The sequence below is a fragment of the Lynx canadensis genome, chromosome D1, assembly GCF_007474595.2.
Source record: "Lynx canadensis isolate LIC74 chromosome D1, mLynCan4.pri.v2, whole genome shotgun sequence".
Taxonomy (NCBI): Eukaryota; Metazoa; Chordata; class Mammalia; order Carnivora; family Felidae; genus Lynx; species Lynx canadensis.
The window spans coordinates 99,290,511-99,310,194 of record NC_044312.2 but is presented as its reverse complement, the minus strand read 5'-3'; the positions used below and the strand labels follow the sequence as shown (position 1 = coordinate 99,310,194).

The window sequence follows — 19,684 nt, the reverse complement described above, 5'->3', positions numbered from 1 at the left end:
CAACAGCTCACTGGTCCCAAATGCCAGCCATCTACCCACCCAACCATCCATCCATCCATCCATCCATCCATCCATCCATCCATCTGCAGGTTAGGAACCCATGCCTTATACTCACACTTACCCTTGGAGATTGAAGTGGGGAGGGAGGGCTCCAGGGCTCTCTCATTGCTTTGGGGAGGGGGGGGGTGGATGACAGTACACCCTTTCATTCTGGGCCCTAAATCCTTCCCTGTTCCCGCACAGCCTGAGGGCAGGGCCCAGCTAAGGGGAGGAAGGGGAGAAGAAAGCAAGGGGGAGAGATGAGCAATGAGCAGTGGCCCCCTTCTTTCCCAGCTGCAGCAGCCCAGCGGGTTAGATGAATGTGGGGAGGGGGGAAGAGTGACCCTGGCAGAACCCTTTGTTCCAGCTGAGGCTGGAGCAGGGGCACTGAGCCATTCACACGCCATCCCAGGGCATCCTGCTGGGCACGCTGGGGAGGGGGCACAGCAGCCGGTCATGGGACTTGGCCAGGCAGATAGCTTGATGCTCAATAGGGAAGGCCAGCTGCGTGCTGCTGAGGATGGGGGAGGGGCTGCTTCTGCCATCCTTCCTCTAGGCTGTAGCCTGTCCCACAGATGGGAAGGCTCTGACTGCTCCCCTCCCCCTGGAGCCCCACTTCTTCTGGTCACCCTCCTTAAAGGTGAGTTCTGACCTGGAGACTCACAACAGCCTGTGTTGCTTCCTGTTCCCCTGTGTGGGTTCCCTACTCCAAAAGGGGCTCCGGCATTTTAATTCCACTATTTCTTGCCCTGCCTGGCTAACAGCCAAGGGCCTGGTCCTGGCCAGATGCAAAAGCGTCCATATCTCAACCTAGCTTTGGAGGGAAGGGTCTCAAGGTCTCACAGCATCACCCTTTCTGTCCCCTGCTCCTTTTCCCCAAAGGCACCAACTCCCTGAGTGGCATCATTCATCTCTTGTCTCTTGAGGGTACTGGGCAAAAAGCCCTGTCATAGAGAAGGTACTGGACTTGTTATGAACCTAGGGTCACAGGTTGTCTTCTTGACCATTAGTGTCTTGGAGGAGGGGGAAGGCATGATTGCATGGTCTGCATCTCCCTGTGGTATCCCGTGGCTCTCTTGGTAACAGTGCCCCGAGATGGGGCTCCTCTACTCTCTAGAATGGGCTGTGGTTAGGCAGGAGCTGAGCCCTCATTGGTTCCTCTCCCCTCTGCACAGGGCTAGCCAGCAGCCCCGAGTGTGCTTGTGGTCGGAGCCACTTCACATGTGCGGTGAGTGCCCTCGGCGAGTGTACCTGCATCCCCGCCCAGTGGCAGTGTGATGGAGACAACGACTGTGGGGACCACAGCGATGAGGATGGATGTAGTAAGCACCTCCCATCCCAGCCAGGGAGTGGTGGGAAGTAGTAGAAGAGGGGAGGGACCTGGGGATGAGGGTCTGATGAATGTTCTGTACACCTGCTGTATCAGATGCAGAGCGTTGGACTCTTGTGAGGGTGACGGATATTGACAGATGGGTGGTTTCTTCACAATATATAGGGCTCCAGTCCTCTTGTATTTCCATGCATATATGTCCAATAAAACAAACTTTGTGACAAGTATGGAATAAAACACCCTTGAAACTATAGGCAGTCTCTTTAAATGGATCTCTGTATTTACGTGAATATATGTTTGTGTATTTTTGTGCATTTTTTAATGTGCATACTATACGTGGATGCAGATTATTTCTGTGTTTCTTATGTTAGTATTCTGTATAATCATATCTTTTTTTAATAATATAAGTTTTAGGAAATATTATATTCTCTTTAAACCTTCCTTTCCCCTAGTGTAGTAAGTAATATAGGCACAACAGGCTAGGGCCTCCTGCCTCAGATCTATAGAAATATCACTGCTGAGCCAGCTGTCTGGGTTTAGGGATGCAAGCTGTAGCACCTGTGTCTGAAGGTGGCTAATTAGTCTAATAAGATTGAAGCTACAACCTGGACCTTAACCCTAACCAGTTCAGCTAATTGTGATGATACATGGCTCACCTTTCATGTAGCACTGTCATGTGCATTATCTCAAAAGACCTCTGTGAGCCAAGTATAATTACCCCCATTGTACAGTCAGACAACCTGTGGCTCAGAGAGGGTAACTGACTTGCTCGGCGTGGTAAGTGATGAGTTCTAGAACTGGAAATTGAGCCCAGCTGTGTTAATCATCATTTAACAAGAGGAAAAAAAAATACACTTCTTTTTTCTTGCTCATGTTTCTCTTAGTGGTTTTGAGTTTCTTGGGCTGCCCTGCCCTGTGAATCCCTCGCCGCTGTTCCCTGCTAATGCTCTGGCTTCTTAGCTGTGGTTTCTGCCTAGCTCCTCCATCAGGCATGGGAGTCTGTGAGGAAGGACTGTGGCTCACACGGGGAGATGTGGGATAAGGGGTGTTGGCAAAGGCTTTCCGGCCCAGTGGAGCCTGCCTCAGACAGATTCCCTGTTCCCTTCTCTTCCTGGGACTCAGTGCTGCCCACCTGTTCCCCTCTTGACTTTCACTGTGACAATGGCAAGTGCATCCGCCGCTCCTGGGTGTGTGATGGGGACAACGACTGTGAAGACGACTCAGATGAGCAGGACTGTCGTGAGTGCTGGTGATGGGCACCAGGCGGGCTCCGTCAGGCTCTGTTGGGAAGGGATTTTCAATCAGAAAATGATGCCCCAGGCCCACATCACTTCCTGGGTCTTTGCTCTTTGCCCCTCCTTTCACCTTCCCTCTTGGTTAGATGAGCCTGAGAAACTGCCACCTGCTTCAGATCCCTCTGGGTGGTGTAGAAGTGACTGCTCTGGTCCGTGGGGCTTTCTGTTGGGCCCCCGCTGTCTGCAGCAGCCTGACTGCTCTGTACCCCACAGCCCCCCGGGAGTGTGAGGAGGATGAGTTCCCCTGCCAGAACGGCTACTGCATCCGGAGCCTGTGGCACTGTGATGGTGACAACGACTGTGGGGACAACAGTGATGAGCAGTGTGGTGAGTGGAGCTCCAGGGAGGTGGGCAGGATGGCTGCTGGTGGTCTGGCCATGGCGGGGGCGGGAGGAGGGGGGGTTGAAGGGCAGCAGTGGCTTTAACACTGCCACACCTTGAACTGCCCAGACGTCTGGAGCAGCTGGAAGAAGGTGGGAGGGGCAGAACAGTCCAGACCCTCCCCCACACACTGCGAACCACCACGAGGGGAACAGGAACCCAAGGCCCCATGTCTCCAGGGCTGCGGCTTTCCCCAGACGGTCTGCACCAAATCCGTGGTGTCTTCCAGGGATGGGGTCAGACCCACAGGGGCAGTGTGGGTGGGAGTCGGGGAGGATCTTAGGAGGGCGGCCTGTCCTGTCGGGCTCCTGCAGGATTGCTGTCCCATTGCGTCCCCCAGACATGCGCAAGTGCTCTGACAAGGAATTCCGCTGCAGTGACGGAAGCTGCATCGCTGAGCACTGGTACTGCGATGGTGACACCGACTGCAAAGATGGCTCTGACGAGGAGAGCTGTCGTGAGTGGCCCCAGAACTCGGGCCGGGGCAGGAGGCAGGATCCTGTGGGCAGAGGGGTGCACGTGCAGTGGGCCAGGAGGGCAGGCTCTTATGAAACTGTTCCTCCGAGGCTGAGCTAGGGTGGGAGCAGATTCCTCAGGTGCAGAGGGAGGGTCCCCATGGCTCCAGCAGCATACGGAAGTCTCACAGGGCTGTCCCACGTGAAACTGGCTTCCCTTGCCTGAACGTCTTCCGCCTTCTTGGAGGAGTCTGGGCCTCTGAGCTCTCTCTGGGCCTGAGCGTGCGCCCCTCCCTGTCCCCCACGCCTGCCTTCCAGCCTCAGCAGTGCCAGCGCCTCCCTGCAACCTGGAGGAGTTCCAGTGTGCTTACGGCCGCTGCATCCTCGATATCTACCACTGTGATGGTGATGATGACTGCGGGGACTGGTCTGACGAGGCCGACTGCTGTGAGTGCTCCGGCCAGCGGGGCGGAGCTGGGAGGGAGGGGGAGGCCAGGCCCCAAGGAACTCCTGGGGTGGTAAGGCACAGGTGTCAGCTGGGGCCGGAGCTCAAGGGAGGAGTTTCTGGATTCCCTGGTCCCTGTCGGGCAGAGAGGGAGGAGCCGGGTGCTGGGGCCCGGCTTTCTGCTCTGCTATGGACCCTGTGTTCATGGACAGGCTAGAGACAGAAGTCTGTCCTGTTTCCCCAGCCTCCCACCAGCCCTGCCGCTCTGGGGAGTTCATGTGTGACAGTGGCCTGTGCATCAACGCGGGCTGGCGCTGTGATGGCGACGCGGACTGTGACGACCAGTCTGATGAGCGCAACTGCAGTGAGTGGGGCCAGTGTCCAAGGTCTGGTCTGGAAGTAGGGAAAGGGCTTGTGGCGCCAAAATGGCCACCATTGATAAAGACAGATTGGACAGGATTGTCCTGTACAGTGGTGTAGGTTGGGCACGGCACAGAGGCGCTATGTCCAAAGCGATGCCAGTCACGCGGGAAACTTACCTATTCTATAATTATATAGATTTATATATTCATCATGGCAGTTTTCTAGCAGACAGTGGTGAGGCATCTTGAGGAAAGGTTGCCTTTTTCTGACTTGCACAGAGATGCCATTCAGAACAACCATGACAAGAAGACTGGTGTGGATGCTGCCACAAAATGCATTTTGGGGTGGCCGGGTGGAGCTTCGGGCCAAAATGGGGTCAGCCTTTCATGAGGCCTTTGCTCTGCCCAGCCACCTCCATGTGTACCGCGGAACAGTTCCGCTGTCGGTCAGGTCGCTGCGTCCGCCTGTCCTGGCGCTGTGATGGGGAGGATGACTGTGCAGACAACAGTGATGAAGAGGACTGTGAGAACACAGGTGGAGTGCCCCAGGGGTACCCCCAGGCCCTTAAACCCGTGATGGGATTGGAGAACAGGGGTGGAAAGAGGATGTTGCTGCTGCCATCGGGCTACAGTGATGCTTTAGTCTGATCTTGCCTGTGGCCTGATTTTGCCTGCCCTTCTCGTTACCGGTGTCAAATCCAGGTGTACCTTCTGCAGCCTTATGGCCTGGACCACAGCAGCAGCAGCCTCTCACGTTCTAGCTCATACATGGCCTGTTGCTCTGGCCCTAGTGAGCAGGGACCATTCTCCGTGGCTGGCATCCCCCACCACCCTAGCCACACTGGGTGCTGGACACACAGGCACACTCTCTCAATCTGTCCCACGTCCTCAACATCCCACCGTGGCGTCCTGGGGGGAGAGAACGAATGTAGACATTCAGCCAGCCCTGTCTGAGCTGTTTCCTGCCTTGGACCCCGACCCTCCCACCTTGAGTCTCCTCTGTCTCCAGCTCACCCTGGAAAATGACAGGCTCCCATCCTTTTGTTGACCCAAGCCCTGCCCTGCTGTGACCTGCCTCTCACTCCCTCCCTGCCGGCCCTCCCTCCCTCTCCAGGAAGCCCCCAGTGTGCCTCAGACCAGTTCCTGTGCTGGAACGGGCGCTGCATCGGGCAGAGGAAGCTGTGCAATGGGGTCAACGACTGTGGTGACAACAGTGACGAAGGCCCACAGCAGAACTGCCGTGAGTGTCCCCGGTGGGCGGGCCTGGCCCCTGGTGTGTGGCTGAACCCCACCCATGTGGTTCAAAGAGAATCCTCCCTAGGGATTCTTGCAGCCTCGGGAGCTGTTCTTCGTGGTCCAGGTGGAATGCCAAGTTGGCTGTCTGGGGGAGGATTCTGGGCTCAACTCCCATCTCTGGCTTGGCTGGCACAGGGCCCCGGACGGGTGAGGAGAACTGCAATGTTAACAACGGTGGCTGCGCCCAGAAGTGCCAGATGGTGCGGGGGGCAGTGCAGTGTACCTGCCACACAGGCTACCGGCTTACCGAGGATGGGCACATGTGCCAGGGTGAGCTGGGGCCTGGTTTGGATCAGGGGCGGGATCCTGGGCAGGGGCAGCGGACAGGCAGCTATGTTTCCTCTGGGTCAAACGTCTGACGGACGTAACCTCGCTTCGTCATCACCCTAGGAGGTGGGGACTGTCCCTTCTGTTTCCCAGCTGGGGAAACTGAAGCTCAGAGAGGTTAAGTAACTTACTGATGGCCACAGAGCCGGTGATAGCAGAGTTGGGATTCTAGCCCGGGTCTCCATGCCCTTAAAGCCCTTAACCACTTGTTATATAGCCTTCCCACTGGGCCTGGAAAGTAGATGGGTATGTGGGCCGGGAAGCAACTAGTCAGCCTGGGGGGTTGTCAGGGGGAGGATGGCAGAACGGAGATCTCCTGACCCTGCTCGGTCCTCCCAGATGTGAATGAATGTGCGGAGGAGGGGTATTGCAGCCAGGGCTGCACCAACAGCGAAGGGGCCTTCCAGTGCTGGTGTGAAGCAGGCTACGAGCTCCGGCCCGACCGGCGCAGCTGCAAGGCTCTGGGTAAGGGGTGTTGGCGTTTGGCTAGGTGGGCAGAGGGCCGAGCATAGAGACATCCCGGTGTTCCAGTACTTGGGCATTTGCTGAGAGGTAGAGAGATTATTCATCTGAGTAAAACGGAGCTGTGAATTGCATTCTGAGCCCCAAGAAAAACTGCTGGGGAGGGGCGGGGAGGGGAGTATGCTCTGGAGGCTCCTACTCTTCTAGTACAGATGCCAACAGTTCTGGACATGGGCAAGGGGCCCCACTCATCAGCTGAGGAGCTGGGGATGCATGACGAGGGGTGTCAGGAGCAGCTCTGGAGCCCAGTGGTGGCCCCATTTCTATGCCACGTCCCAGGGCCGGAGCCTGTGCTGCTGTTCGCCAATCGCATCGACATCCGGCAGGTGCTGCCGCACCGCTCCGAGTACACATTGCTGCTCAACAACCTGGAGAATGCCATTGCCCTTGATTTCCACCACCGACGCGAGCTTGTCTTCTGGTCAGACGTCACCCTGGACCGGATCCTCCGTGCCAACCTCAATGGCAGCAACGTGGAGGAGGTTGTGTCTACAGGGCTCGAGAGCCCAGGTAGGGAATGAGGCCCTGTGGGGAAGGGCAGGGCCACACCATGTGCAAAGTAACCGTGGAAGGAACAGGATGATGGCTTGTAAACCTTGGGCAGCAGAACATCTCTTTCTTCCAGTGAACTCTTGGGTGGAATTCTAGTATAGAAAACATTTTTTAGGAGGCGCTGGGTGGCTCGGTTGGTTAAGTGTCTGACTCTTGATTTCGGCTCAGGTCATGATCTCACAGTTTGTGGGTTCGAGGCCTGCGTTGGGCTATGTGCTGACAGCTCGGAGCCTCGTTGGGATTCTCTTTCTCCCATTCTCTCTCTCTCTTTCTCAAAAGAAATAAACTTAAAAAAGAAAAAAAAAAAAGAAAACATTGAAAACATTTGTTAGTATACATTAATTTTATGGGTTCAGGTTTATAACATTTGCTCATTATTGAGACGTTTTGATGAATGTAATAATTTGAAATCAGAGATTTATGGACAACAGTTACAATTTGCTCTCAGTCTTAGCATTTCTTTTAATTCAGAATTTTGTTTTGATTGCTTACTATTAAGAATATTCTGCTTGACTCACATAGTACATCCAAATGTTTACAGATTAAAAAAAGAAAGAAAGAAAGAAACAAGAACTCACTCAGTAATCTCAGGCCATTCTACAAGCCAGTGAAGTGGATTAGAATTCGGTACCGTGCACACTTGACTCAAATGCTTATGGCACGTCTCGAGTGCCTCTGCAAAACCTTAAGCCACAGTTTGCAAATTCTGGAGCCGGTGTGGTGGGTGTGGGTCAGGGAGCCAGGATTCAGGATGTGGAATATGGTTGGCTGAGAGGAGGAAATGCCTGACCTTGGACAGCTACTTGACTTCTCTGTGCCTTGATTTCTTCATCTCCATGGGGATTTCAGTATCTAGCTCATAGAGTTGTTGTGATGATTATGTAAGTTAGTATATGTCACGTGGCTAGAACACCACCTAACCAAAACCCTGTGCAAGATTTTGCACTTGTTATTGTGACACAGAGGAGCCCTGGCTGAATCCCTGACCCTTCCTACTGCCTCTTTCCATCAGGGGGTCTGGCTGTGGATTGGGTCCATGACAAACTCTACTGGACCGACTCAGGAACATCAAGGATTGAGGTGGCGAACCTGGACGGAGCCCATCGGAAGGTGCTGCTGTGGCAAAACCTTGAGAAGCCCCGGGCTATTGCCTTGCACCCCATGGAGGGGTGAGTGAGTTGTGTCTCAAGCTCCCAAATCCCTCTTGCACCCCGTAGAGACAGTTTCCAGGCCACCTGGGCCAAACTTTGCTGGGGAGCCTCTTCACAGTGTGGTGTTAACAGCCTGGGCTCTGTACCCAGACACACCTGGATTTGAGTCCTGGTTCTGTAGTAATTGGCTGTGTGGTCTTGGGTCAGTCTATATCTGCCTCCATTTACTCACTTATAATTGGTGAGTAAAAAACATACCTGGTGGGGGCGGGAGGGCGGCGTGGTGGGGTTTGCCCGGGTGGCTCAGTCGGTTAAGCATCCGACATCAGCCCAGGTCATGATTTCACAGTTCATGAGTTTGAGTCCCGCATTGGGCTCTGTGCTGACAGCTGGCTGGAGCCTGCTTCAGATTCTGTGTCTCCCTCTCTCTCTGCCCCTTCCCGACTCATGCTTTGTCTCTCTCTCTCTCTCTCTCTCTCAGTCTCTCTCTCTCTCTCTCAAAAATAAATATTAAAAAAAAGAAAGAAATGAATAAACATTTGGGGCACCTTGGTGGTTCAGTCAGCTAAGCGTCTGACTTCAGCTCAGGTCATGATCTCAGCACTAGTGAGTTTGAGCCCCGCATTGGGCTCCCTGCTGTCAGTGTGGAGCCTGCTTTGGTTCCTGTCTCCCTCTCTCTCTGCCCCTCTCAAGCTTGTGCTTTCTCTCTCTCAAAAATCAATAAAAACATCAAAAAAATTTAAAAAAAAAGAAATGAATAAACAGTGAAAAAATTAAAAAAAAAAAACAAACCATGCCTGGACACCTGGCTGGCTCAGTCGGTTGAGCATGTGACCTTGATCTTGGGGTTGTAGGTTCGAGCCCCATGTTGGGTGTAGAGATTACTTTAAAAAGTAAATAAGTAAAATCTTTAAAAAAAAAAACCCACGTGTACCTTATAGCTGTACGAAGATTAAATGACTCATTTTTAAAGATTGAGGTATAATTGACGTATAACTTTATGTTAGTTTCAGATGTACAACATAATGATTTGTGTATATCGCAGAATAATCACCACAGTAAATCTAGTTAACATCTGTCAACATATAGTGGTTACAACAATTTTTTCTTGTGATGAGAACATTTAAGATCTACTCTCAGCAACTTTCTGGTAATACAATATTGTATTATTAACCATAGTCACCATCCTGTACATTACATCCCCATGACTTACTTATTATATAACTAGAAGTTTATACCTTTTGACCCCCTTCACCCATTTCACCCCCCAAATGAGATGCATTTTAATTTTTTTTAAATGTTTATTTATGAGAGACAGAGACAAAGACAGAGCACGAGCTGGGGAGGGGCAGAGAGACAGGGAGACACAGAATCCGAAGCAGGCTCCAGGCTCTGAGCTGTCAGCACAGAGCCTAACATGGGGCTTGAACTCACCAACTATGAGATCATGACCTGAGCCGAAGTTGGACGCCTAACCGACTTAGCCACCCAGGCGCCCCAAATAAGATGCATTTTAAATGGCATAATATACTTAGATAGTGGTAGGTTTTAGTATTTTTATTATTAGTTCATAGGATTGAGCTGAGTTATAAAAATTAATGGTAATTTTTATTATTAGAAAAAAAGTCTCCTTAAATGGAAGTTCTTCTGGTTTATAAAAATTCAATGTAGTCAATTGAGGGCCATGTCCTCTAAGTCAGCTGTTTTAAAAACCCTGTGTGAGTGTGAATGTGTGTGTGTGTGTGTGTGTGTGTGTAAAATACAAAAGGCAGGGATAGAGATTGTGAAAAAGAAAAAAGTATCTGTCCTAGCTAATAATATAATATATTGTTAATTCCACAAGGGTTGGGATTTTTGTCTCTTTTGTTCATTGCTATACTCCTACTCCCTAAGATAGAGCCCTGCAGGTACTACAAAAAAAAAAAAGGGTTAACTGAATAAGTGCCCTGCTAGAGACATTTAAATTCAAACAGTGAAAAAACACCCTGTGGACTAAACAGAACGTGTCACCTACCAGTTGGGGTCTCCTGGGTTAAATGGATAAAAGACCTCAGTCTGATTGTTATCCTTGTTACTACATGCCTTCTGCTGCCTGTCTCTCAATGTCCTTTCCCTCTCCCTAGTACCATTTACTGGACAGACTGGGGCAACACCCCCCGCATCGAGGCCTCCAGCATGGATGGCTCTGGACGCCGCATCATTGCCGACACTCATCTCTTCTGGCCCAATGGCCTCACCATTGACTATGCCGGGCATCGTATGTACTGGGTGGATGCTAAGCACCATGTCATCGAGAGGGCCAATCTGGACGGGAGTCATCGCAAGGCTGTCATTAGCCAGGGTGAGGCCCTTTCTGCACTCTCCTCCATCTCTCATCCTCCTTCCCCAGTGCCAGCCCCTAGAAGCCTTGGCAGAGGGTGAGATTTGTGCAGTTGCCAGGCCTGGGCCCAGAGCCCATGGCAGGATATGTCTGGACTGAAGTCCTTCTGGACTTTCCCCAGGCCTCCCCCACCCCTTTGCCATCACCGTGTTTGAAGACAGCCTGTACTGGACAGACTGGCACACCAAGAGCATCAACAGTGCTAACAAGTTTACTGGGAAGAACCAGGAGATTATTCGCAACAAACTCCATTTCCCCATGGACATCCACACCTTGCACCCCCAGCGCCAGCCTGCAGGTAAAAAACTACCCACCTGGTAAACCTCTGGTGCCTCTGAGAACCTTCTCTGCACCTGTCACAGTTGCCATGGTTTCTGGCAGGGAAATTTGAGGTTGGCATTGATATGGGCTAATTTCTCCCTCTGCTGGACATTTAGGGTACAACATCGATACTCCTGAAAATCTGCTTCACTGTCATTTAATTCATGCAAACATTTATAGGATATCTCCTATGTCAGGTATTCACTGTGCTTGCAGCTGGGCCAGCTATAAAAAATAAGACATAGTTTCTCCCTCCAGAGAGCTCACACCCTAGCTAAACCCCTACCCACTAGCCTTGGGATGGACTCTGCAACCTTTGGTCTTTCCTGACCCTTTTGCTCTGGGCTCTTTGAACAGGGAAAAACCGCTGTGGGGACAACAATGGAGGCTGCACTCATCTGTGTCTGCCCAGTGGCCAGAACTATACTTGTGCCTGTCCCACTGGCTTCCGCAAGATCAGCAGCCACGCCTGTGCCCAGAGTAAGTGGGTCTGGGACACCTGCCTCAATGGATGTGCCTTGTGACGGTGGGCGGAAGGAACAAGAGATAGGAGTCCAAGGGATTTCCTGTCATGGGAAGAGCCAGGCTCCTCAGGTAGCCCCTGGAGAGGAAGAACTTAAGAGGCTGATAGCTCTTATATCAAAGCCGAGGCCTGGGGGCTCAGTGGTACTACCCCGTCAAGTATGAATGCCTGCAACCAGGCTCGTGTATCATTCCACCAGGTAGGATGCTTTATCTATAGGTCGCAAGAAGGTTCCAGGCCCTTCTAGAAAGCAGGGGTTTCTATTTTTTTTTAACCTTTAGCCTCACCCTGTTAAAGACTTACTTCCAGCCCCTAAACCACAGAGCCGAGATTAGGACCTCTGGTGATACTCTGCATATGTAGATGCTGGATAAATATGTGTTTAATGAGTGAAAGATAATGGGACACCCCAGTCGCTCCCTGAACTATTTTGGCTTCCACTGAACTGCTGCAGGGTCATTGCTTTGAGACGGTAGCCCTGTCTAGCTCAGAGTCACAGGTGACTTTTCCTAAGAATAGTCCAGAGAGGAGCGATCCGGGCATATGACATGACTAACAAGGGGCTGAGGGTAGTTCCTCGTATGTCAGCAGCTGCTCTTATTTACTGCTGTGCACCCACTGACCCTCTTATTCCTGATTAAAATCAAATTTCTCTTGGGGTCTGGGTCATTTCCAGAAAGTGAGATCAGGGAAACTATGCAGAGTAACAAGGACTATTTGTTCAACGCTCGTTGACTGAGAACTTACTTTCCTTCAATTCTTCTAAGTGCCCAGCTTTTTCCATATTGTCTCAGAGAGGCGCATGAGGTTTCCCCAGGAGCTCCCCCTTAAGGGTTTCCCAGAGCTTAAAAGAAGACACTTGGTGAAGTTAGGCAGGAAGTGCCTTTCCAGGCAGAAATGCGTAGTGGGAAATACTCAGACCAGAATGGAGCAAGGGACAGAACAGAGCCAGCCAGGAAGAAGCTGTGTAGGGGAGTGTCCAGAGCTCCTTCTCTGGAGTTAACCTGAGTTCAAGTCCCAGCCCTGGTGCTTTCTAGCGAGAGGAAGCTAGGCGAGTTACTTGACGTCTGTTACCCTCAAGGTGGCTCATCTAGAAAATGAGATTAACAATGACATGAATCACGAAGAGTTGCTATGAGAATAGAGGAGACAAGGCAGGAAGTCACTGTTGGCTAAAGTTGGTGAAGAGAAGAGCAAGAGAGAGGATCTAGGAGATGGAGTGGAGCAGCAGCGGCCCGAAGCAGAAACAGAAGGTCCGTGAGGTCGGCTGGGGGCTGATGGTGATCTAGCCAGTGCACCGGAAGAAGCTGAGCAAAGAGGAGAGACAAGGAGATGGAAGCTGACAGATGCTTAAACAGGATGCGTTTCTGGGCCCTGGCGAGAGTCTGCTTCCTAGGCCATTGATCCTAAAGTCTGAGTCTGTCAGCATGGGCTGCCAAGGGCTCAAAGGGGGCCTGAGGTGTGAAGAGTAGGGGACAAAGGGCACCAGATCCCAGGAAGTGTGATTGAACCAGATGTCACACAGGTGAGCGTCTGTGTCTGTCACTGTTACTGGATTTAGAGCATTAAAAGAAGACCCCTTTCGGCCTTTGATCAGGTCTTGACAAGTTCCTGCTTTTTGCCCGAAGGATGGACATCCGTCGGATCAGCTTCGACACAGAGGACCTGTCCGACGATGTCATCCCACTGGCTGACGTGCGCAGTGCTGTGGCCCTTGACTGGGACTCCCGGGATGACCACGTGTACTGGACAGATGTCAGCACTGACACCATCAGCAGGGCCAAGTGGGATGGAACAGGACAGGAGGTAGGGCCCATCGAGGGCACAGGCTCTTGGGGAGGGCAGAGATTGAGGGGTGGAATCCACCCTGTCCTGGGTAAAGGCTTCCCATACCTTTGCAAACCTTGAGAATTGGTACAGTTGGGTCCCAGAGCTGAGGTACAAGTCCTCAGCTTTGCTTGAACAAAGTTTGGTGATACAGCTTTGCTTCCTGTCCAGGTGGTGGTAGATACCAGTCTGGAGAGCCCAGCAGGCCTGGCCATTGATTGGGTCACCAACAAGCTATACTGGACAGATGCAGGTATGTACAGGGCAGCCATGGCCTGGCTGTGTGGGATTCCTCTTATTAAAATTCTAGTCTCAGGTACAAGGGGCCCAGTGCCCCTCCTAGACCACTTGTCTTGGCCTGAAGTTCTTGGTAGGTCAGAAGTGGTGGGGCTGCTGCAGAGCTGAAGCTAGATGCTCATAGCTGAGGATTTGGCATTTGCCAATCAAATGGCAGCTCCTGCCGCTGTGTAGCTGGTGCTCAAGAATGTTTTGAGGCATTTCAGGTAAGGAAACTATGCCCTGTGGTTTTCGTGCTATTACTGTCTTAATAAAACAGGTATTTTCGATGAGCCAGGTGAGTGAGTGTGGGAGGTAAGAGGGATGCCTTTTACCAGAGCGCCTCCAAGTGCGGTTCTTGGACCTGGAGCAGCATCTTCTCCAAATTCGGTTCACTAAACATCCGTTGCTCATCTATCGTAAAATATTTCTTGAGTGTTTACTGCGTGCCAGGCTCTGGGCTGGGAGTGGAAGGTAGTCGGGTGAACGACCAAGCATAGAGTTAATATCTTTGCCCCCGATTTCTGGGTAGGTACAGACCGGATTGAAGTGGCCAACACAGATGGCAGCATGAGGACAGTTCTCATCTGGGAGAACCTTGATCGTCCCCGGGATATCGTGGTGGAACCCATGGGCGGGTGAGCACCTGTTCCTTTGGGACGAGCTCCACCTGTCCCACAGCCAGGAGCACTAGAGAGGAGTCTGGAGGTTAGCGAGAGCAGCCAGATGTTATGGGCACACCAAGGCAGCAAGGGCAGCTACAGAAACCACAGAAGGCAGTGACAACTCTTTCTCCCCGGTGGACAAGGAAACCTTTTACATTTTTTCCTCTCGGAGCGCCTGGGTGGCTCAGTCAGTTAAGTGTCCGATTTGGGCTTGGGTCATGATCTTGCAGTTTGTGGGTTCGAGCCTCGCGTTGGGCTCTGTGCTGACAGCTCAGAGCCTGGAGCCTGCTTCAGGTTCTACGTCTCCCTCTCTCTCTGCCCCTCCCCTGCTCACGCTGTCTGTCTGTCTGTCTGTCTCTCTCTCTCTCTCTCTCTCTCTCAAATAAACATTAAAAAATTAAAATTTCTCTCTCTCTTTTTTTTTTTTTTGGTCTGCTTACAAAAGTAACTCATTGTAAATAAATAAAACAAATAAGTAAATAAATCTGTAGGAAGTGAAGATTGCCTATAATCTCACTTTCCGGCAGTAACCATTGCTAACAGTTAACAGTTTAGGGTATTTTTCCAGATTTTCTTTTATGTGCATATATACATTTTGTGGTGGTGGTGGTGATTTTGGATCTACAGCAATGGCATACTGTTTTGTAACTTGTCTTTTTTCACTTAGTTATAAATCTTGACTATCTTTCCATTTGATAATATAGAGTTATCTTGTTCTGTCTTTTTTCAAAGTTTGTTTGTTTGTTTGTTTGTTTGTTTATTTATTTATTTATTTATTTATTTATTTAAAGAGAGCATGCATGTGCACGAGCAGGGGCGGGGGCAGAGAGAGAGAGAGGGAGAGAGAGAATCCCAAGCAGGCTCCATGCTGTTAGCCCGATGTGGGGCTCCATCCCATGAACTGTGAGACCATGACCTGAGCTGAAATCAAGAGTTGGACGCTTCACTGACTGAAACTCCCAGATGCCCTTTGTTCTTCTTAATGGTTATATAGAATTCTGCTAAATTTACATACCATAACTATTTAACCCATCCAATCAAGGAAAGATTGTTTATACCCCATTCTTACTTGCCTTCTTTCTTTATTCCCACATAGACCTTATTTGCTAAACACTCCTTGAGCCTTTAGGCTCTGCCTTTATTAAAACCCCAGGGACCCTTTCGATAGTGATAGAAGATAAGAGACTTTCAGAGACAACTCTGAGCCCAGGATGGGGCTGGGAGCTGAGGCAGGAGGCTGGGGCAGCTATCGCAAGCAGAAACACTGAAACCCTAGGCACCCTGAATCCCCACTGGGTGTTGTTAACTAGAAGGCTGGTAAGACCTTCCTTGCCTGTGCCCAGGTACATGTATTGGACTGACTGGGGTGCAAGCCCCAAGATTGAACGAGCTGGCATGGATGCCTCGGGCCGCCAGGTCATCATCTCTTCCAATCTGACCTGGCCTAACGGATTAGCCATTGACTACGGGTCCCAGCGGCTTTACTGGGCAGATGCCGGCATGAAGACCATTGAATTTGCTGGTCTGGATGGCAGCAAGAGGAAGGTAAGGGTGGCAGTAAGGCATCCCCTCACAACCCAGACAACCTCTAGGACAGCTTTCCCTGGCTGGCAGCTGGGAGGACCCAGGGGCAATGGGACCAGCGTTAAGGCGTGTGCTGTTCCTTTGAAGCTGTGACTGCCTTCCAGAGCAGAGGCGGGATGGATGGGGGATTATTGCATGATGATGAAGGGAAACTAGGAATTTGTGTAGATGGTGGGCTGGGGGTATAAGTGCACAGATGGTATAACCATCACAGCTAACACGATTTAATCACCAATTGCATCCTAGACCCGTGATCGCTCTCTTTCTTTTTGTTATTGTTTATTGGTATAATTTCAAACTTACAGAAAAGTTGTAAGGATAGTCAAATTGTTGAACCATTCTTTCTGTCTATACACACACACATGCGTATTATTATTTTTCTGGACCATCGGAGATTAAATTGGAGACGTCCTGCCCTTGACCCCAAAATACTTCAATTTCCTAAGAACAAGAACATTGTCTTTAGTAACCATGGTGCAGTGATCAAAATCGGGAAATTTAACATTGATACCATATTACTGTCTAATTCACGGTCCATATTCAATTTCACTACCAATTGCCCCAATAATGTCCTTTAATAGCTTTTTTCCCCCTTTTTTATTTCTTAGGCCAGGATGCAATCCCAGATCACAACTGTGTTTAGTAATCATGTATCTTTAACCTGTAATCTGGAACACTTCCTCATAATTATTTAACCCATCCAGTCAAGGAAATAAGTCCCTTCTAGGCCTGTCTTGGTCTTTGTATTTTTAAAGAGTAAATGCCAGTTATTTTGTAAAATGTCCCTCAATTTGTCTGATGTCTCCTTGTAATTAGATTCAGATTATGTATTTGGGGCAGGAATACTACATTAAATAAAGTCGTGTCCTGAGTTCTCAGTGTGTCTCATCAGCAGGCACAGATGTCCGCTTATCCCATTATTGTGGTACTAACTTTGCATGGTTCCGGTGGTGTCCACTGTGAAGTTGCTGTTTTTCCTTTTGTAATTAATAAGTAACTCGTGCAGAGATATTTTGACATTATGTAAATCATACGTGGTCTTTTACAATCATCACACAACCCTTGGAGCCAGGCACTGTCATGGTCATATCCTAGATTGGCAAACCAAAGGTCAGAGAGATTTTATAACCAGCTCTTGCTCAAGGTCACATAGCAGATGATAGTAGAAGAACTCCAACCTGACTCCACACCTGAGCTCTTGACCACTGTTCTGTGCTATCGGGCCTGGATGGGGAATGACACAAGTGCGGGGGCCCTGGCAGGTGCTGATTGGAAGCCAGCTCCCCCACCCCTTTGGGCTGACCCTGTATGGAGATCGCATCTATTGGACTGACTGGCAGACCAAGAGTATACAGAGTGCCGACCGGCTGACAGGACTGGACCGGGAGACCCTGCAGGAGAACTTGGAGAACCTTATGGACATCCATGTTTTCCACCGCCGGCGGCCCCCAGGTGAGCGGCCCTTGCCCGCACCGGCTTTTCCTTGGTCCTCCTTTGCCATAGACGTCACCATTGATTCCCCCTCCTTCTCCCTACCCAGTGTCCACGCCATGTGCTATGGAAAATGGTGGCTGTAGTCATCTGTGTCTTCGGTCCCCAAATCCAAGTGGCTTCAGCTGTACCTGCCCCACGGGCATCAACCTGATGCCCGATGGCAAGACCTGCTCACCGGGTGAGTTTGAGCATCACAGACCTGGATAGAGCTTCTCTGGGAGGGGCAGTGGCTCTATTCCTTCCCTGTAGAGGGACTCCAGTTTGGCTGAGAAACCATGGGTCCTGGTACTCTGAGAGGCATGGGGGAGACCAAGAAGTTTTACAAAAAAAGGAGAAGTCCAGGGACGCCTGGGTGGCTCAGTTGGTTAAATGTCCAACTTTGGCTCAGGTCATGATCTCATAGCTCGTGAATTTGAGCCCCGCGTCAGGCTCTGTGCTGACAGCTCAGAGACTGGAGCCTGCTTCTGATTCTGTATCTCCCTTTCTCTCTGCTCCTCCCCCATTCATGCTCTGTCTCTCTCCGTCTCTCAAAAATAAATAAACGTAAAGAAAAAGAAAAAAGGAGAAGCCCAGGAAGCGGCCCAGGGGACCAGGTAGACAGGATCATAGGCAGAGTCTAATTGGCTCTTATGGTGTCTCTATGCATATTAGAAAAAGATGCTCTGTTCTCAGACACTTTCACTGTTGGAAAATTGTCATAATACACTGGTTTGGTTAGAACAAGTCACTTTAGTTCTATGTGCCCATAGCTGGTATAATACATATTAAAACATATGATCTCTCCAGTGTCACGGTACCTCCATTGGAGGTGGTGCTTTTGTGAGCGTACAAGGTATGTGACAACCCTTCTGGAGGGTCCCAGAAGCAGGGCCTGGTGTAGCCGCCCGGATGTTAGCAGTTGACGTTTCTCCCTAGAGGATGCTACATGGCAGGCTGCATTTGAAACCTAACTTTCTTGGGAATTTGAATGAGAAAGGATCTGTGAATCGGGCCTGCCAGGTTATAGGGAGAGCCCTCTTTAACTTAACATGAAGTTTTTCCAACCTCATGGTAAAAGTTCCTTCAAAGGGAGTCACTTCCACATATTAACAAAGAGTTGTCATTTATGATATGTGTCAGGCCTAGTGCTGAGTGCTTTCTGTGCATGATCTCTTTTAATCCTGCAGATACCCTGCTATTATCCCCATTCTACAGATGAGGAAGCGGAGGCTTAAACAATTTAAGTCACTTGCCCAGGATAACACAACTAGAAACTGACAGGGACAGGCATGAACTCAAGTTTGCCTTGCTTCAGATCCTCTTGCTGGCTACACTAGGGTGACTGTCCTCTTTCTTTTTCTCCCCACCTGGGCAGGCATGAACAGTTTCCTCATCTTCGCCAGGAGAGTAGACATACGCATGGTCTCTTTGGACATCCCTTATTTTGCCGATGTGGTGGTACCTATCAACATTACCATGAAGAACACCATTGCCATTGGAGTGGATCCCCAGGAAGGTCTGTGTGGCCCTGCCCTCTGTCCCTTACCTACTGCAACTGCAATTCTTCCTCCCCCAGCACCTGTTTCCTGCTAAGAGCCTGAGGCTCCCTGTTCCCTCTGGCACAGCCCTGCCCCCATCTCCACAACACTTTCTCTTTGGTAATGAAGGCATGGTTTGGGGCCTTCCTTTCCACCTCTGCCAAGAACTTTTACTGCCATGATATTTCCATATTTCCCTTGGTTTCCTCTGCTCAGCAGTATGGGGCTCTCTGACATGCCCTGGTGTCTCAGAGCATGGGTCCGCTGGGGGTGTCCATTGGAGAGGTGAGGGTCCGGGCTGAGCCAAGCCTTTCCTTTCCAGGAAAGGTGTACTGGTCAGACAGTACACTGCACAGCATCAGCCGTGCCGATCTGGAAGGCTCACAGCATGAGGACATCATCACCACAGGTGAGCCTTGCTCCCAGCCCAGGGACCATGTGTCTGGCTACAGAGCTGGGGAAATAGCCCATCTGTTTTAAGGCAGGAGCCAGTGTGTGCTCTTGACTTCCTGCAGGGCTGCAAACCACAGATGGGCTCGCAGTGGATGCCATTGGCCGGAAAGTGTACTGGACAGACACGGGAACCAACCGGATTGAAGTGGGCAACTTGGATGGGTCCATGAGGAAAGTGCTGGTGTGGCAGAACCTTGACAGCCCCCGGGCCATTGTGCTGTACCACGAGATGGGGTGAGAGCCTGGGGTGAGAGCCGGCTCTGCAGTTCTGGGCAGGGGTTGGGAGCTGGCTCAGCTGGGGCCCTGGCAGGTGTGAAAGTGGGCTGTGAAGTGCAAGTGTGCCCCACCTCCCTGGGGCTGTTCCACTCCTTGTGACTCAGGGTGGTAGGATGATATAGAGGTAAAAAGCACCAGCTTTGGAGTCAGGAACCCAGGATGCATCTTTAACCTCTGATCCTCAGTTTCCTCACCTGTAAATGGAGGGGATAA

At 50.7% G+C, this 19,684-nt stretch overlaps 1 protein-coding gene across 1 annotated transcript in view; it reads left to right on the top strand.

Annotated features, from left to right (window-relative positions):
- The first annotated feature begins 306 nt into the window (after positions 1–306).
- Positions 307–19,684, top strand: part of LRP4 (LDL receptor related protein 4) — a 37,288-nt gene continuing 17,910 nt past the window's right edge. The window contains exons 1-25 of the mRNA XM_032595086.1: positions 307–679; positions 1,185–1,361; positions 2,492–2,608; positions 2,878–2,991; positions 3,386–3,502; positions 3,819–3,947; positions 4,190–4,309; positions 4,717–4,842; positions 5,422–5,547; positions 5,739–5,873; positions 6,270–6,395; positions 6,732–6,962; positions 8,017–8,173; positions 10,279–10,496; positions 10,657–10,833; positions 11,214–11,336; positions 12,977–13,185; positions 13,378–13,459; positions 14,015–14,120; positions 15,491–15,692; positions 16,994–17,183; positions 17,272–17,403; positions 18,580–18,720; positions 19,065–19,151; positions 19,258–19,429. Coding sequence (XP_032450977.1) covers positions 307–679; positions 1,185–1,361; positions 2,492–2,608; positions 2,878–2,991; positions 3,386–3,502; positions 3,819–3,947; positions 4,190–4,309; positions 4,717–4,842; positions 5,422–5,547; positions 5,739–5,873; positions 6,270–6,395; positions 6,732–6,962; positions 8,017–8,173; positions 10,279–10,496; positions 10,657–10,833; positions 11,214–11,336; positions 12,977–13,185; positions 13,378–13,459; positions 14,015–14,120; positions 15,491–15,692; positions 16,994–17,183; positions 17,272–17,403; positions 18,580–18,720; positions 19,065–19,151; positions 19,258–19,429 — 3,887 coding nt within the window. The remainder of the gene's footprint in view (positions 680–1,184; positions 1,362–2,491; positions 2,609–2,877; positions 2,992–3,385; positions 3,503–3,818; positions 3,948–4,189; positions 4,310–4,716; positions 4,843–5,421; positions 5,548–5,738; positions 5,874–6,269; positions 6,396–6,731; positions 6,963–8,016; positions 8,174–10,278; positions 10,497–10,656; positions 10,834–11,213; positions 11,337–12,976; positions 13,186–13,377; positions 13,460–14,014; positions 14,121–15,490; positions 15,693–16,993; positions 17,184–17,271; positions 17,404–18,579; positions 18,721–19,064; positions 19,152–19,257; positions 19,430–19,684) is intronic.